A 16,104-nucleotide genomic window follows, 5' to 3' on the forward strand; every position below is an offset into this window, starting at 1 on the left:
CAAAGCACATGGTGGTATCTGTTGGCCTCTCCCTTCTCCTCTGGGTTTCATTGCTTCCAGCTCCTGGCCTCCGTGGCTTCCTCCTCAGCTTCTGTCTCTCCTGTAATTTCTCTAAACAACAGAGTAAGTTTTTAGTAAAGATAAATTAAATCATGCAATTCCCCTGATAGAACCCTCCATCTTACTGACCTGATATAAAATCCTCACTCCTTACTGTAGCCTTTGGGGCCCTATATGATTTGGCCCTGTCACCCTCTCCAGCCTCATCCTCTCTATTCCTCCTCTCGCACCACATGGAAGCCAGGTGTTTTGGTTGTTATATGGAAGACCTTCAGGTGATGAGGTGCAAACACAAATATCCAGCCAAGAATGCATGAAAGGACAGCTTTCTTCAATCATAGAGCCTGGAGGAGGAGAGGGGAGAATGCAGTTGGTAGAAGGGCCTGAGGCTTACATAACCTAGGTTCCTGTGAGGGTCTGTGGAGGAGGGGGGAGAAGGGCCATATGTGGGTCTCAGGCTCTTACCTTTATTGTGAACCAGAGGGGATGGGAAGGTCTTTCTCTGGGATACTATAAATTGGTAGTTTCACACTACACAGCATGAAAAGCATAAGTGGCAATGGCTGTTTGGAGAAGCTGAGGGCAGCTTCTATCATGGAAGTCAAATGGAAGCACCTACCCTGCTAGTAAATTATGCAACACAAAAAGCAGAAGTGTCAAGGGCCATTTGGAAAAGTTGGGGATGGCTCCTATCATCCAAACCATATTGAGGTGCATTGCTGCTGTTACACACAGGGCAGGGCTTGCTGGGGTAGCTGCTCAAAAGGGGGAACTTATGACTAGGCAAAATGGTGAGGCACCAAATATAATTTTTTTTTATGCTATTACATCACACATCTTCTTTCTGTCCTTTGCACATGCCACCCTATTCCTACCTCAAGACATTTTCTATTCATTTTGCCTATAAACACTTTTATGTCATCTTCCCGGGCTGGCTCCTTTTGAACCGTCAGCTCAAATGTCACCTTCCTCTGCTCCTCCATCTACTGTTTCAACCCCCTCACCTTAGTATCCCATTTATTTTCTTCACAGCCCTCATCACTATATGAAATTTTATTATCTTTAACTTGTTCATTGTTTCTGTTTCTTACTGGAATGTAAGCTTCCTGCGGACAGCTTTATACTCATTGCCTATGAAGCGAAATATTTTTAGAGACAGAAACATCTTTCTCAAAGCTCCAGAAAACAGTTAAGTAAAAGGGCAAGGATTGAATCGAGAAAAAGGCTACTTGAAAGTGGTCAGAACGCTTGTGCCCTGGCTGACTGCTCTTAAGGTGGTTACATAAGTGAGCAACTGCTCTTAGGAAATGTGCTTGGCAGTATCACACATTCGGGGAGCATGATGTATACAACCTACACTCAAGTGTTCAGCAAATGGATAGATAGGTAGGCAGGTAGGTAGGTAGGTAGGTAGATAGACAGATAGAATGATATGGCAAATGTGGCAAAATATTATAATTGGAGGAGGGAATCTGTTTTAGTTTGCTAAAGCTGCTGGAATGCAAAACACCAGAGATGGATTGGCTTTTATAAAAGGGGGTTTATTTGGTTACACAATTATAGTCTTTAGGCCATAAAGTGTCCAAGGTAAACACATCAGCAATCGGGTAACTTCACTGGAGGATGGCCAATGGTATGGGGCTTGTATTATTTTTGCAACTGTCCTGTAAGTTTGAAAGTAGTTCAAAATAAGTTTAAAAATGTGTTGAATGTTGAGTGAATGAATTGAGTATCAAATGAGGTACAATCCATGGAAACTGCACTATACTCTACTAAGTATTGTACCAATGTTAAGTGCTAAAATCTCACATTTCCTGCTAAGTCATAGCTCTTCTGAAACCTTGGTCTAGGTGGAATGAACAGAATTTTCAACCAGGAACTGTCTTTCAAATGAGAACATACTTTCAAGAAACTTATAGTCTAATGAAAAACCAAGATGAACACAAGAATAAAATTAAATTTCTTACAAAAAATGTATGATATCCTGCAATCCTTTGCTGACATCAGTTTCTGTACTGAACTGCTCTGCTCCATAAAGCTGTATGGATGTGTCATGTCACACAGGACTGTTGAAACAGAGAGTCTTTATGGAATTAGAGGAGAAGCATGGAAAGCGAGGTTTGAAATAGTGTTTTCCAGGAAAGAGACTAGGATTTATTCATTTGGATGTTCTACAGGCCCACAACAATTCCAAAATCAAACTTATTACCTTGATTCCTCCACCCCCTACCTCTTCCTCTTCCTGGGTTGCCCACCTCAGAGAATGAAAACTCCATGCACTGGCTGCCCAAGACTCCAGGACTATCCCCTTCCCTTCTCTCACCCAGATGTGTCACCTCTACCTCCTGAATAGCTCTGCAATCTGGCTGCTTTTTACCATTGTCAGTATCTTTAGCCTAGGCTAGTTTCTTCTCTTCCAGTTATTCTAGCAACCTCCTAACTGGCCTCTCCATGCAGTCTGCAATCTTCCCCCATCCCTCTAGCCTTTCTAACAGCTGTCCATTCTCTTCCCATCAGACAGAGTGATCTCTCTAAATACAGTGATCTAGTCGCTCTCCAATTTACGTCTCTTCTTGCCTCCCTCATGTCCTCTTTAACTTGGTTACAAGGACCCTTGTGATCTGGCTCTACTTATCTCTCCCCTTTAGCACCTCCCACCCCACTCTTCATCCACTGGTGAACTGCTCTCAGCTCCCCAGTGCAGTATGTTTCTCTCACCTCTGGCCATTGCACACACTGTTTCCTCCGTCTCACTCAATCTTATGGGTCTTCGGTCCTTGACTAACTTCTATTTCTTTTTCAGTCTTGTCCAAGGCCAGATGCCACTTCCTCCAGGGAGACTGCCAGAACTTCCCACTACCCTAAGTCACATTGCATGCCATACTACTGTAGCCTTGGAAATTAATTTCCATTTTCCCAGGTTGTTTCCCAGAGTCTGCTAAGGAATGGACTCTGCATTTCTCATTTGACTTCTATTTCCCCTGTCTTTTCTCTTCCATTTCTGTCTCCTTTTTGGCTCTCTTTGCTGTCTCACATTTGCTCTCTCAATCCTTACTCAGGTGCTAGTATTTCTATTTCTTTGTCACCAAGTTTTCAGTGCCCCCTCCCCCAACAAACCCCTCCCATACTTTTTCTCTACATTCATCTATGGATCCCATCATTTTGGGCCCTATTAATCAATACCACAATTTCTAAATTGGATGATTAAATATTTGCCAACTCATCAATCTGAAGAAAACCTTGAATAACTTTGGATTTTTGAACTAAACCAAAGTTGATGTGATGAGGAAAAGAAAATTCTCTCTTATCAAGTTGACAGAGAAGTAAAGAGAAAAGTCCAGCCATTAAAACTATTCTCTTTCTAGAATTCTTCTATTTGGGTTCTTTTCTTCTTTGTTTGTATTTTTAAATTGATTTACCACCTTTTTAACAATGGTAAGTGTTAACAATTAAGAGTATGCTACCAAAAGTTACCAATCATCAATGCAGAGAGAAGAGAATTAGTAACTAGAGACCAAGCAAATTAGAACTCAAGTATATCCCAATATTCCTTCCTTTCCATCTTTTCCATGGTTATCATGGGGATTGTGCTATTTATTTTCCATCCCTTTCAGTCTGTGAATTATTAATGCTGATTTACACTGGCGGCACTCCTTTGCATTCATTGCTCATTGGATATGTCTGTCAAATCACTTGAAAGACTGTTTTAAGTAAATTAACCATGGAAGTAATGGTGGGCTCATGCTTGAAGGATATTTCTCCCCATCAGAAGGGTGAGTCAGGCAATTTTATGAGGATGTGCATTTGTGTGTAATTAATGTGATTTAACATTAGCAGGTAATGCATAAATAAAGGCGTAACAGTGAACTGTCATCACAATTCATAATTTACCCCTCTTTCAGGAATTCTTGCTGTCCTTAGAGTCACTACATGTTAAGAATGTGTTTTAGTTTCCCAGCAGCTAAACAAATACCATACAATGGGTTGGCTTAACAACAGGAATTTTTTGGCTCATGGGTTCAGAGTCTAGAAGGCTTGCTTCCTCCCAGTGTCAGTATCTTCTGACTGGCTAGCTGGCAATCTTTGGGGTTCCTTGGCCTTTCTGTCACATAGCAATGTACATGGTGGTGTCTTCTCCTTTCTCTTCTGGTTTCTGTCGACTTCCAACTTCTGGCAGTTCCCTGTGGCTTCTCTCTCTCCTTCTTCTGAATTTCCTTCTACTTATAATCCTGATTAAAGCCCAGTATTCAGTTAGGCCACACCTTAATTAACCTTCAAGAGATCCTATTTACAATGGGTCTACATCCCCAGGCCCAGGGGTTGGGATCTGAACATGCCTTTTGTGGAGGACATGATTCAATCCTCAACAGTATGACATTCCTTGCCTCAGAGCCAAGGGGAGGAAGATTCTATGTGAATGGCTTTGTGTGAGAGTGGAGCTTCTCTAATTATAGTCTATACCTGTGATGAGAACAAAAAGTAAGTAATATGATGGTGGACTTAGGGTAGATTTTCTGTTAAAAGAAAAACAGAAGAAACAAGCCATTACCTATATATTTCTTTTCATTGAAATTGTCTTTTAAATATTTCACACCCTGACTAATTTTAACATTGGCAATTTAGGTATGAAAAGTAATCGATTATCCTTAAAAAGCCCATTATTCACTGGGCATTGAATATATTCTGGGTTCTGTGATCATGTTACAGACAAATCATACCATTTAATTCTTACCCTCTTACCAGGGAAGTACTGTTATTTCCAAAAATTTCAGATGAGTAAACTACAAACTACCAGCAGAGCTGGGCTCCATTCCCTTTTGCTTTGATGGCAAAGTCTACCCTCTGAACCACTAGGCTTTTTGGCCTGCCTTGCCAGGGAAATTCTGGAGTCACATCACCTGGGTCTGTATCACAGCTCTATTTCCTAAAGACTTCAGGCTTAACCTCTCTGTACCTCATCTGCCTGTAAAATGTGCATGACATTAGAGACAACTTCATAGGAATGTTGTAAATCTCAAATGAGCTTCTGCATGTTAAGTTTTTAGAACAGTACCTGGTATGTAGTAAATACTCAGTTTAAGGTTGGTTATTATTATGTGATGTTAATATAGGCTGTGTTGATGTAGGAAAATTCTTTGTTTTTTGAAGAAAAATGGACTAGAGCTGCCTTTGCCCCATTTTGAAATCCTAATTAAAAGAATACTAATTAATTAGTAGCCCATCAACAAAGACGCATGTTCAGGCAAAGCTGCTAAATTCTATAAATCTATCTATTCCTTTATCATCTGACAATAGCCTGGTGAAACGGAGGCATTTTTCCCATTTCATGAAAAGTGAAAAGGCAGCTCAATTTCTGTCACCTTTTTTCACTGGGCTTCTTTTGGAACTCATCATGAGTGGAATGGTTGGGTCTTTGCTGGATAAGCACTTTTCAAAGAGACAGCATTTTGCTGGAGCATCATTATATAGTGTTGGAACAGACATTAGTCTTAGAATCAGATCTCCCAGAAATCAAATCCCGTTTCACTCTTACTAGCTTTGTGATTCATGGGCAAATTAGTCAAATGTTATGAAATTCAGTTTGCTCACAAATAAAACAAGAGTAATGTTTACCAAAAGAGCAGGGGTTCCCAATGGGGGGAAATTTTGTCCCCACCACAGGACATTTGGCAATGACTGGAGTCATTTTTAGACACACTTGGGAAGGGAGGTGCTACTGACATCTAGTGGGTAGAGGCCAGGGATGCTGCTAAACATCCTATAATGCACAGGACAGCCCCCCCCCCCCACCCCGCCAAAATAGAGTTATCTGGTCCAAAATGTCAATAGTGTCAAAGTGGAGAATCCCTGCCTTAGAGTGTAGCTGTTAGAATGAAATAAAATGATTGTAAAGCACTGAGTATCATACCTGACACCTAGTGGGTGCTCATATTTCACTAATTCAGCAACTATTAGTCAAGTAACTACAGTTCCCAGGCATTGCTAACTAATACATGTTCTGAGGCTCCCTCTGATAGGCCAAAACATCGTGATAAGCTACTTCCTGCTGGTGGAGATTTATTCTTCTGCCAAGGGTATATGTTTTATAAGAAGGACTTCTGGATGTTGATAAGTAAATCTCTTATGGAATGTCAGCCTGGACCTGGGGAAGCTTGGTCCTCTCAAGCTCCCCACTCACCCTAGAGGCAGGAATTAGGCATTGGAATTCCTACCTCCCTCTCAGGGCTGTGAGGATTCAATGAGAGGATGCAGGCCAAGTTCCCATCCTGGTGTATATAGCTTAGGGAAGGAGCTCAAAAAAATTAAGTCAGAGTTAACACAGAGCCCCTCAACTCCCTCCCTCCCTGTCTCTCCCTCTGGACATTAGTGTGGTCATATTGGAGGAATTCACTTTCTCCAAACTGCTCTGTCTTGTTTTTATCTTCATTGTGCTCAACAATGTACCCCAAAATACTCTTCCTGAGAGTTTTATGTTTCTTTCTTTCTTGAGGTGATGGACTGTTCAGATGCAAAATCCTCTCGGGTTGTGTTTGGCTTACCCACCTTGACCCACCTTGCCCCACACCTTCCCTGCCGTGTTCCTGGTATAGTCCCAGACAGGGCTCCAGACCAGGAGCTGGGCTCCAACCCTTACCAGGAGAATGTCCCTGTCAGACTCCCTTCCCTCTCTTGCAGGTCCCTCATTGTAAAGCGAGGGCCCTTGGTGGCCTATAAGTTCCCTTCCAGCCCTAACTCACCATATGGCTGCCTGGGCTTGCCCATGGAGAGCTTTTGCACATCACTCTGTTCTGTTTTTGATGGTCCTGTTTCTTACACTTTCAGAGTTTCCTGCCCATCCCTGGCCTTCTTCAAAATAGATTATTACTTATAAATGTTTTAAGACAATTCTTTCATTTCATTTGTGATTCTCATAAAATTCACAGTGTTCTCTGGGTCTTGAACAGCTGTTCCAGGTTAATTTGGCTGTTTCTTTTTGTTTTACCCAAAGGATCAGTAGAAGTTTAGGTTTCATTTGCTAACAATCCACAGATGTTGTGGGGGTTTTCCCTCTTTGAGGAGGGTAACATACTGGTTGGTTGTTGAATATTAGCAAATATTAAATTTTAATCACCTGGCAAAGGGCTTTTTCCTCCAGTAATTGACACACTTTAAACGCTGCGGCTTGCAACTAGGGCAGCACTGGGAGAAGTGCAGAATGGCAGAAGGTGAAATACTTCAAATATCAGGAAGCACTACACTTATGCGTTCATTCCTCATTTGGGCTTTTACAGCCATTTCCAATGAATGGGCTGGGTAAAAGGAACTGAAATTCCTCACATAAATGAAATGAAAGTCCTAAGGAAACCTGAATTTTTAAGTTGTTCAATTAGTTGATTACCTTCAAAAGTTACTGAAGGGCTGGGATCACCATAAAAGGCATTTCTGAAAGTAAACACATTAATTCCTTTGGCCTGTCGATACTTTTAAATATTTCTAAGAGAAAATTCCCATGATATTGTGTAGTGTGTCTGTGAAAAGAGCAGATACTTTGTATTAAAAATGGTCCAGGTGTGCATCATGCCACTTGCCAAATGTGTAACTTTGGATCAGATAATTAAACCATTTGAGCTGCAGTTACCTCTTCCATAAAAAAGAGAAGAAGAAAGGCAACTACTTAATAGGATTATTGGGAAGATTAAATTAAGTATGTAAAGTGCTTAGTACAATAACAGGTATATAAAGGGTCCTCAATAAATGATACCTATTGTTATTATGTTACATTTCTGGTTTTGAGGGACAGCTATTACTTTATTCATTGGTGGAGTCACTATATACAACAGGTGACAGGAGGGTCCTTAGTATATCTTCTAAGAGTGTTAGTCAAACTTGTTGAGACTAGTGTAGCAAAAGGCTCCTATTCCAGAGATGAAACAAGCCATCTATAAAGTAGCTTAGCAAAGTAATAGTACTTATCCCCTAAAGCACTGACAAACATTAATGCTAGAATTACACAAGTGCTCAGAGGATGACAAAGAGAAATCAGATACTTGTATCAACTTGTTTTAGTGTTCAAGACTTATTGTAAATTACACAAAATTAACTTACACCAGATTAAGCACTAAGAATATTTCTTGGGTTCTATAATTATAAACCTAGGAATGGGTCTGATTTCAGACATGACTAGATCATTTCTCTGCTCTGCGTGTCTAGCTTGCTTTCTTTCTGCACGAATGTCCTCTAACCGGCAACCGTGATGGCCACTGGGCTCGCATCATCCTGGATTAGCAACCGCCCGTCTAAGAGCACATATTCCCCACACATTCCAGCAGAACAGCCCTAATGAGGACTCTGATCCCCCCAGCTTGGGTCCCACGCCACGCCTGAATCACCCACTAGGGTTGGAGGTTGAGGGTGGGGGTACTCTGTTTCAACGGGGCCACATGCTTCCTCTTATGGCCAGGTCTAGCACCACAGTTGACAGCCCCTTCAGCACAACATGAAAGAGGGAAAGGGCAGTTCCCTAAAAGAAAGGAAGGCAGCTTTACTGGAAGAAGGAAGATACACAAACCCTATAGCTATTACACATACATTTCCTTCTGGGAGACCAAAAAGATGTGGCCTAGAAATGGATGGAGAGGAATTGTAGGGCTTGGGGGACTTGTTCCAATTTATGAAAAATTGATGAAGGAAAATGAAAAAGGGAGTGGCCAGATGAAGAGGACCAGGTGGGAAAAGGAGTCAGGATGGACATTAGAACTTCCCTATGAATTAGGTAAATAGGGACTGTTAGGGCAGGGTTAATCAAGTATGATCTTAGCTGGAAAAGCTGAGGCTAAGATAAGGAAGTAAAATGAAGAAAAAAGCAAGAAGACAGGGAAAGGGACCTGGAAAATGGAGTAAATGTGCCATCAAGGAATGCTTGAAAGAGCAAATCAGTAAGCCAGGCAGTCAGAATTCAGAATTTCTTTCCTTAGACAAATCACTACATTGCCTTTTTTAGAGAGAAAATCCAACAGGTGAAAAACCTGTGCTGGGAGCATGTGTCTGATTATCAACAAATTGGCAAATTATGTTAATAGAGGCCATGGATTGAATGGTAAGGAAAGTTAATTTTTCTTATGTTGAAAATGCCTTTAGGGATTTCTTAATAGTCATAATTATGAGTGATCTTATTCATAATTTAAAAATATATTTATACATACCTTTACAATTCTAGATAGGCTTTGTATTGTCCCATGGATTTTGCCATTATATCTTTAGGTCAGCATGTTTTTATCACATGCATATTAAATGTCCAGGGATATACTTAAATATTTCCTAGTCTGCTAACGTTTGCATGTGAGATTTTTCAACACTTTTTTTTTTGGCAGAAGGTTTACTCTCTCCCTATCACAATCTAAACTAAAAATTATTTTCTGTGCATATCATCCATTTCCTCTCCCATTCATTTATTACACAGATATTTACTGAGCATCTATTATGTGTCCCAGCACCCTGGCCTGCGTGTGTCTTGGAGGCTTCACTAGAATACAGAAGGGACAAACACAGCCCTATGGTCTAGTGGGGAAGATAAATACACAAATAAACCTAGAGACACATCCGTAATTAAATGTGGTGTTATTAAAAAAAAAAAAAAGGGCAGGAAGTGAGGACTGGTTTAAATTGGGGTGGGGGAATAGATAGGTGAGGTCTCTCTGAGGAGGTGATATTTAAGCTGAGCTCTTGAGAATGAACAAGAGTTAAACCAATGGAAGAGTGGAAGGATGAGTGTTACTGGCAGAGGAAAGAGCAAATAAGAGTCTGCATGGCAGAAATGGAACTGAGAGGTGACAGTGGCTTTTCCTTCGATTTCCCTCTCTTGCATTAGAGTAAATGTTCCCGCAGATCAAGGGCTTGTCCTTTGATTCTTTTTCTTCCCTCACCGGGTCAGTGTGCTGGTTAAGATGCTGTCTTTCGGCTCCACCTCCACCCTCTAGAGTCCGCTTTGTGATGCTGGGACTGGGAGTCTGCTGACCACACTTCTTTGCTGGCAGGCTTGCAGTTAGGTTCTGTCAGTAGGGGGCGCTGTTAGGATGAAGAGAGAAAGGACTTGTACGCTCACTGCTTCTATCAGCATCGAACTAGCATTTATTTACCCCAGAAGCAGTTGGTTCTAACTACCTTATTTTTTCCTGTAATCCTCAGAACCCGGCCCCTTCAGAGATGCCAGCAGCAGCAGGCCGGTGCCCCTTCTCGACGCCCAGGCCCCACCCGGCAGGGCCCCTCCTCCAAATTTCTGGGTTTTGAGAACTCCATCCCCTTTTATTTGTCTTCCAGCCTGCAGGAGGGTAGCTGCCTCTTTTTCCTCTTCAGCATCACTTTCTTACATTTCAGTCCTCCGATATCTGTTTAAATGATTTTTATATTAAAATCTCTCTGTTCAGATAACTGGTATTGTTTCTGTTTTCCTGCGTGGTTCTGACTAATGCATAGATGGATTAACGATCTGCCCTTGCCCATACTTTGCCACCTTCTTAACAAGGAGCCCCAGCTGGGCCCATCCAAGGCTAATGTCGTTGAGTGGAAAAGGTCACCCACAAGCAAGAAATGATGATTGTCAAGCTTGAAGATACATTTTTCTTAGAAGCTCCCACAGCTTGCCTATTCCCAGTCTCCACTATGCAATATCTTTTCCAAGGTTAGCGGAATTATAAAAACATAAATTTGGCCATTATTGACTTTTCAACCAGGATAGCAAGAAAGTCTTTCAGCAGCTTCAATAAATTAAATCTGGCCACCTAGCTCGCAGACTGGCAGTCTCCTACATCATTGACAGAGAAGACCGGGGAAAGCAGTTTTCCCAGCTGTTGCTGTAAATGATGTGCATTGTGTTTACAGCCATTAGCAGGTGGAGAATTTGAAGTGTGGGTGGATTGCAGAGCTGCCTGCTTTAAAAATGCATAAGCACTTTGTGAGTTTGCAAAGTCATGTTTCACTCAGCTCGGTTTGAATTTTTCATAGTGGAGAAATATTCTGCATTCTTTCCTCTTTTATTCCTTCTTTACCAGTAAGGATGACACAGCTAGGGCTATGGTGGAAGGGGCCCAAGGCTATTTGTACAAATTGTTTGGGCGTCAGTTTTTCCAAGTTGTGAAATGCTCAAAGATTTGGGGCTTTAAGGATTTGAGGCAATTGAATTTCTTTTCCCCTCCCCACTTAATGCAAAATACAAATTCCTCCCTGCTCTGGATTTAAATTTGTTTGATGTGTCTGCAAGTACATTTTTAATCCTGGAAGACTCAACCATTTTTTAATTTATAAACACTGCATCATAAAGGCTCTTTTCTCTTCCATTCCATCATCCCTTCCTCCCTCCCACCTTCATTCCTTCCTTCTTCCTTCCTTCTTTTCAAAAATGTCCCCAGGTCACACACTGCCAGACACTGGATATGCTGGTGGTTTCTCTCCATGCCTACACCAAAAGCATATAACACTAAATGCTCATTATATTTATCCTGATGGGTCCAGCTGCAGCATCAGTGTCCTTCCTAACATGATTCCCCAGCCAGACCTAAGAATTGGTTGCACAGCATATTGGTGGAAATATAATAATCATATCTAGCAGTGTCTGCCTCTTGGTAGATTCATACAACAAAAATGAATGAACAAATGGAGGGCTTATTGTGTGCCACAAACCATGAAACATACTTTGCATGAACTATCCCATTTAATCTTTTAAAACCCATGTGAGGAAAATACTATTATTATCCTTAATTTGCAGATGAGGAAACTGAGGCTTAGAGAGGTTAAGTAAGTTATCCAAGGTCCCATAGACTGACTCTGGAGCCTGAGATGTGCTCTTCTATGTTATCAACTTGTTATAATTCAAAATATGTGTTTGGCTCCTTCATTCATTCATCAAAGTTCATTAAACCTCTACTATGTGTCAGGCACCAAAAATTTATCCAACAAATCCAGCAATGGCTTTTCAGAAATAAGGCAGAGCTATTAGGCTGTCTGACCAGCAAGTAGTCAGTAAGACTCCACCCCACCCTGAAACAAAGGTAATAGATTTTTCCCCCTTTTTAAATATCAACAGGTCAGACTTTACCTGGAATGAAATAGTTACATGGTTTTCTCCCCACATCATATTTTGGCTAATCAATTGTAAGCTAGTTTTTCCCCAAATGGAGAGAATTATTCCAGCCAGTATCAAAACCTCAGCAAATTGGAAGACAAAGTATACTGCAAATTAAAGCACCAAGGTATTTATGAGATTGTCATTTACTATAATTGGGGGGATTCTGGAGTAACTTGAGCTACAGAACTGACCTTCCATAAATCCTTTCACTCCTCTGAACACACATCTGAGGGTCAGCGAGGGCAAAGTGGTCAAGCACTTACCTACATCACGTCTATGTCCTGGTTTAAAGCCACTCTGCTTGTGGTTTTACATTCTCTCCTCAAATGGGTAAGTTCTTGGGAAGAAGATAGTTCAGCAATGCTACCAGAGGAGGAATGAGATAGTCATATTCTCAGGTTTGATTATATTTTCAAATTTCATAGTGACTCTTTATACATCACCTCCAGCTGAACTGTTAAACCCATCTCCTATTTTGATTTCTATAAAATATAAAAACTTCATAAGCCATCTTATGAATTATCTTGCCAAAACAGTAAAACATTAAAATGTTCTCATAAAATATTGAAGCATGTGGTAGCATTAGAGGTTACACTAAAATTAAGTCATTCAGGTTCCTTTAAGAGTGATATTGCCTGAAATAAGTGGAAAGTAATGCTTCTATTTGCCTGGAAGCTGGAGGATCCCAGCTGACATTTAAATTCATGATCATCCCAGCAATTCAGGGAGGAAATAGCTGCGTCACTGCCCGATTCCTGGCTTGGCTCCTTAGTGGAGGGTTGTGTGCAGTTTTCCGATGAATACACATGGATCCCTCTTGCAGTGGTGTTTGTGTTGTTAAATGGCTTTTGGAGAAGAGTCAGGTTTCCTTCTGAGTCCCCTGAATGGAGTGACTTTACAGTGCAGAAGGTAACTCTTGGGTAGAAAAACACATGGCTTGCATTTCTACTGGTTCAGCAGGGTTTACAGACAAAATATTTTGTCATCTCATTTTAAGATAACAAGCTGGCATGCTCCAGCATATTTTTATTCTCCTCCTTTTCCATCTTTCTCCTCCTTCTCTTCCTTCTCTTTTACAGACTATGTTCAATTTCTGAATTTTTTCTGAAAGGATCAAACTAGATCAGCTCTGTATTGATGTGATTACTTTGCTTTGACCCCAGTCTTTGGGACCATTTCTCAGCTGAGGTATATTACTACAGAGATTGCTGGGTTTGAAAAGCAGAGGAAAATTCTGCCTTCTGAAGAAAGAAAATGATCCCCTCAAAATCTGTGGTGGCGTATTTTCTATTGCTGATATTTTCAGTGACCAGCTAGCGCCTGTTGAACAGTTTATCTGGTACACGGAAGATGTTTATTTATAATAGCCTGGGATAACTAGGACCTTACTGCTATTGTGATTCCTTTTGGCATTGGATTTTGCATTTAATTTAATTTGATGGGTGTATAAATATAATAATAGTCACATTTTTTGAAGTGGTTTGAAAAAATTGGTATGGTATAAGTTAGAGCTACTTTTGGAGTTGTTGATTTATAGAAACTTTTTTAATACCTCTGGAAGAATGTATCAAGATAAGTTACTAATAAATGTTTAAGTCATTTAGATATGTAAAGGATAGGCACTGTACACGAAGACAGCAAATAACTTTCTTAATCATTTCCATTTTAGGTTTCCTCTATCTTGACCATATTAGAAACGGCAATAGAGCAGGATCCTATTATAATGTTACCCATTATTTATGAGAATCAAATAAAGTACAAATTAAAACTGGGTCTCTTTTTAAACATGCAGAGACACTATGTTATCCTTGTTTGTCAATATTAGTATCATAAAGAGAGACACTTTTTCCCTTTATATTTATGACTTAAGTGCAACAAGCTATATGAAGTACCCAGCACATGATATATGATAAGGAAATAGTAGCAAGTGCATGGCTACAGGAAGACTGTGGCTGTGGGAGCAGTGATTTATGTCTATGAAGTTGTTCTGTGCCACGACTGTGGGGTTTTAGTTCATGGAGTCTCCAGTTGCGTATCTGTAAAATGGCTCTGCCTCAAAATAGCTGAATGCAATGTTCTGTAAGTCAAAACTCTTTTGGATGGCAGAGGGATGGGGAGAGGGACACACACTGGCTTAAAAATAAAAAGGAATTTAGTGGAACATATAACTGAAAAGTCTGTTGACAGGACTAGCTTTAGGTGTGTCTGGATCCAACTATTTAAACATTATTATAAGTATGCAGTATTTTATTGAATTTCCCCACTATGGTTTGGGCTATTCGTTGGGATTACAATAGATGCTTCACCATGCTCACCTCAGAGAGCTCATATCAAGTAGGTGAGAAGCATGAGGTAATAAAGAGTTGTAACAGAATGTGACAAATGCCATAATACAGGCACTTACAAGATATAACCATAACTCAGAGGAAAGAAGAATAAACGTTTTTGAGGAGAGGTGAACAAAGACTTCAAAGACAAGCTAAAGCCTGAACGTTATTTAGAAAGATAAGTAGGTGTTTCACAGGCAAGTAAAATGAAGAAAAATGGTTAATTGTCTTGCTTATGGCATTTGGGAGATCTGTGTTCCAATCTCAGCTCTGCTACTTTCAAATTGTACAAACAACGGCAAGTTTGTGTGTGTGTGTGTTTAACTTCCTTGTATGGAGACTGGAAGGGAAATACTGAGTTCAGAGAATTATCGTGATGATTCAATGATGACGAATGCACAGAGCTGAGATGGGGGCTGGGACCAAGTAAGCCCTCCATGCCTGGTAGCTGTCCTTCTACTCCTTTAGACTCCCATTTTTGTACCTGACTGCTAGCATGTGGAGCTTTGGATTAGGATCTAACCTCAGCCATAGTACAATCAGCTAGCATTTATTAAGTGCTTACTGTGTGCTGCATGCTGCATTAAGAATTTTACCTGATTATCTCAATCCTCCCTACAACTCTAGATAGTAGAGTTGTATCAGATGAAGAAACTAAAGCTTGAGAATTTAAGGGACCAGCCGAGGTAACAAGGTTAGCAAATGTAGCTGGGCATTCCTACCCAGGGCTTAAGCAGTATAGTATTTCCTGTTAGGCAGTATCCTGCTGTTATTCTCCTCTCCCAAGGGCTTCTGTCTCCTCTGATGCAGCCCCCCGTGTGTCACCCCTCTCCTTGTAAGGACATGGATCTGTGGCAGCCATGTATGTTGTGTGTTCACGTGTTACGCTGTTATTCCGAGCTGAGCTGGGCTTACATTAACCCCTTGGGTCCTGTGCTTACCTTGCAGGTGAGCCTTCCAGGTGGTCATCCTCACACTGTGATTGCTGCTGCAAGAATGGCAAAGGTGACAAAGAAGGGGAGAGCGGCACATCTTGCAACGACCTCTCCACCTCCAGCTGTGACAGCCAGTCTGAGGCCAGCTCTCCCCAGGAGACGGTCATCTGCGGGCCAGTAACGCGCCAGACCAACATCCAAACTCTGGACCGTCCCGTCAAGAAGGGCCCGGTCCAGCTGATCCAGCAGTCGGAGATGCGGCGGAAAAGTGATCTGCTGCGGACTCTGACTTCGGGGTCTAGGGAGTCGAACATGAGCAGCAAAAAAAAAGTTGTTAAGGAAAAGCTCTCCATTGAGGAAGAGCTGGAGAAATGTATCCAGGATTTCCTAAAGATAAAAATTCCAGATCGGTTCCCAGAGAGGAAACATCCTTGGCAATCTGAACTTTTACGGAAGTATCATCTATAGGGGTGGGCTGGGGGAACGGGAAAAGAAACAATCCATGTCACCCTTTTGGAATAGACCTCCTAAAAAAGAATTCATATTTTAAAGGAAAAATAACTACTAATAATATACATTTGTTAGAACACAGTAGCCCATTGATATTCTACTGCCTACTTTACCCAGTTCACCTTAACATGTGAATCCACAGGGTAGAATTCTTTCCAAATGTGGAAGGACA

General features: G+C 41.1%; 1 protein-coding gene across 2 annotated transcripts in view; it reads left to right on the top strand.

Annotated features, from left to right (window-relative positions):
- The window catches only part of KCTD16 (potassium channel tetramerization domain containing 16), a 284,316-nt gene extending 268,426 nt beyond the window's left edge, over nt 1–15,890 (top strand). For both annotated transcript variants that reach the window (XM_037801468.1, XM_037801469.1), the window contains exon 3: nt 15,436–15,890. In XM_037801468.1, the coding sequence (XP_037657396.1) occupies nt 15,436–15,890 (455 nt within the window). The remainder of the gene's footprint in view (nt 1–15,435) is intronic.
- The last annotated feature ends 214 nt before the right edge of the window (nt 15,891–16,104 follow it).

This window comes from Choloepus didactylus, chromosome 13, assembly GCF_015220235.1.
Source record: "Choloepus didactylus isolate mChoDid1 chromosome 13, mChoDid1.pri, whole genome shotgun sequence".
Lineage (NCBI taxonomy): Eukaryota > Metazoa > Chordata > Mammalia > Pilosa > Megalonychidae > Choloepus > Choloepus didactylus.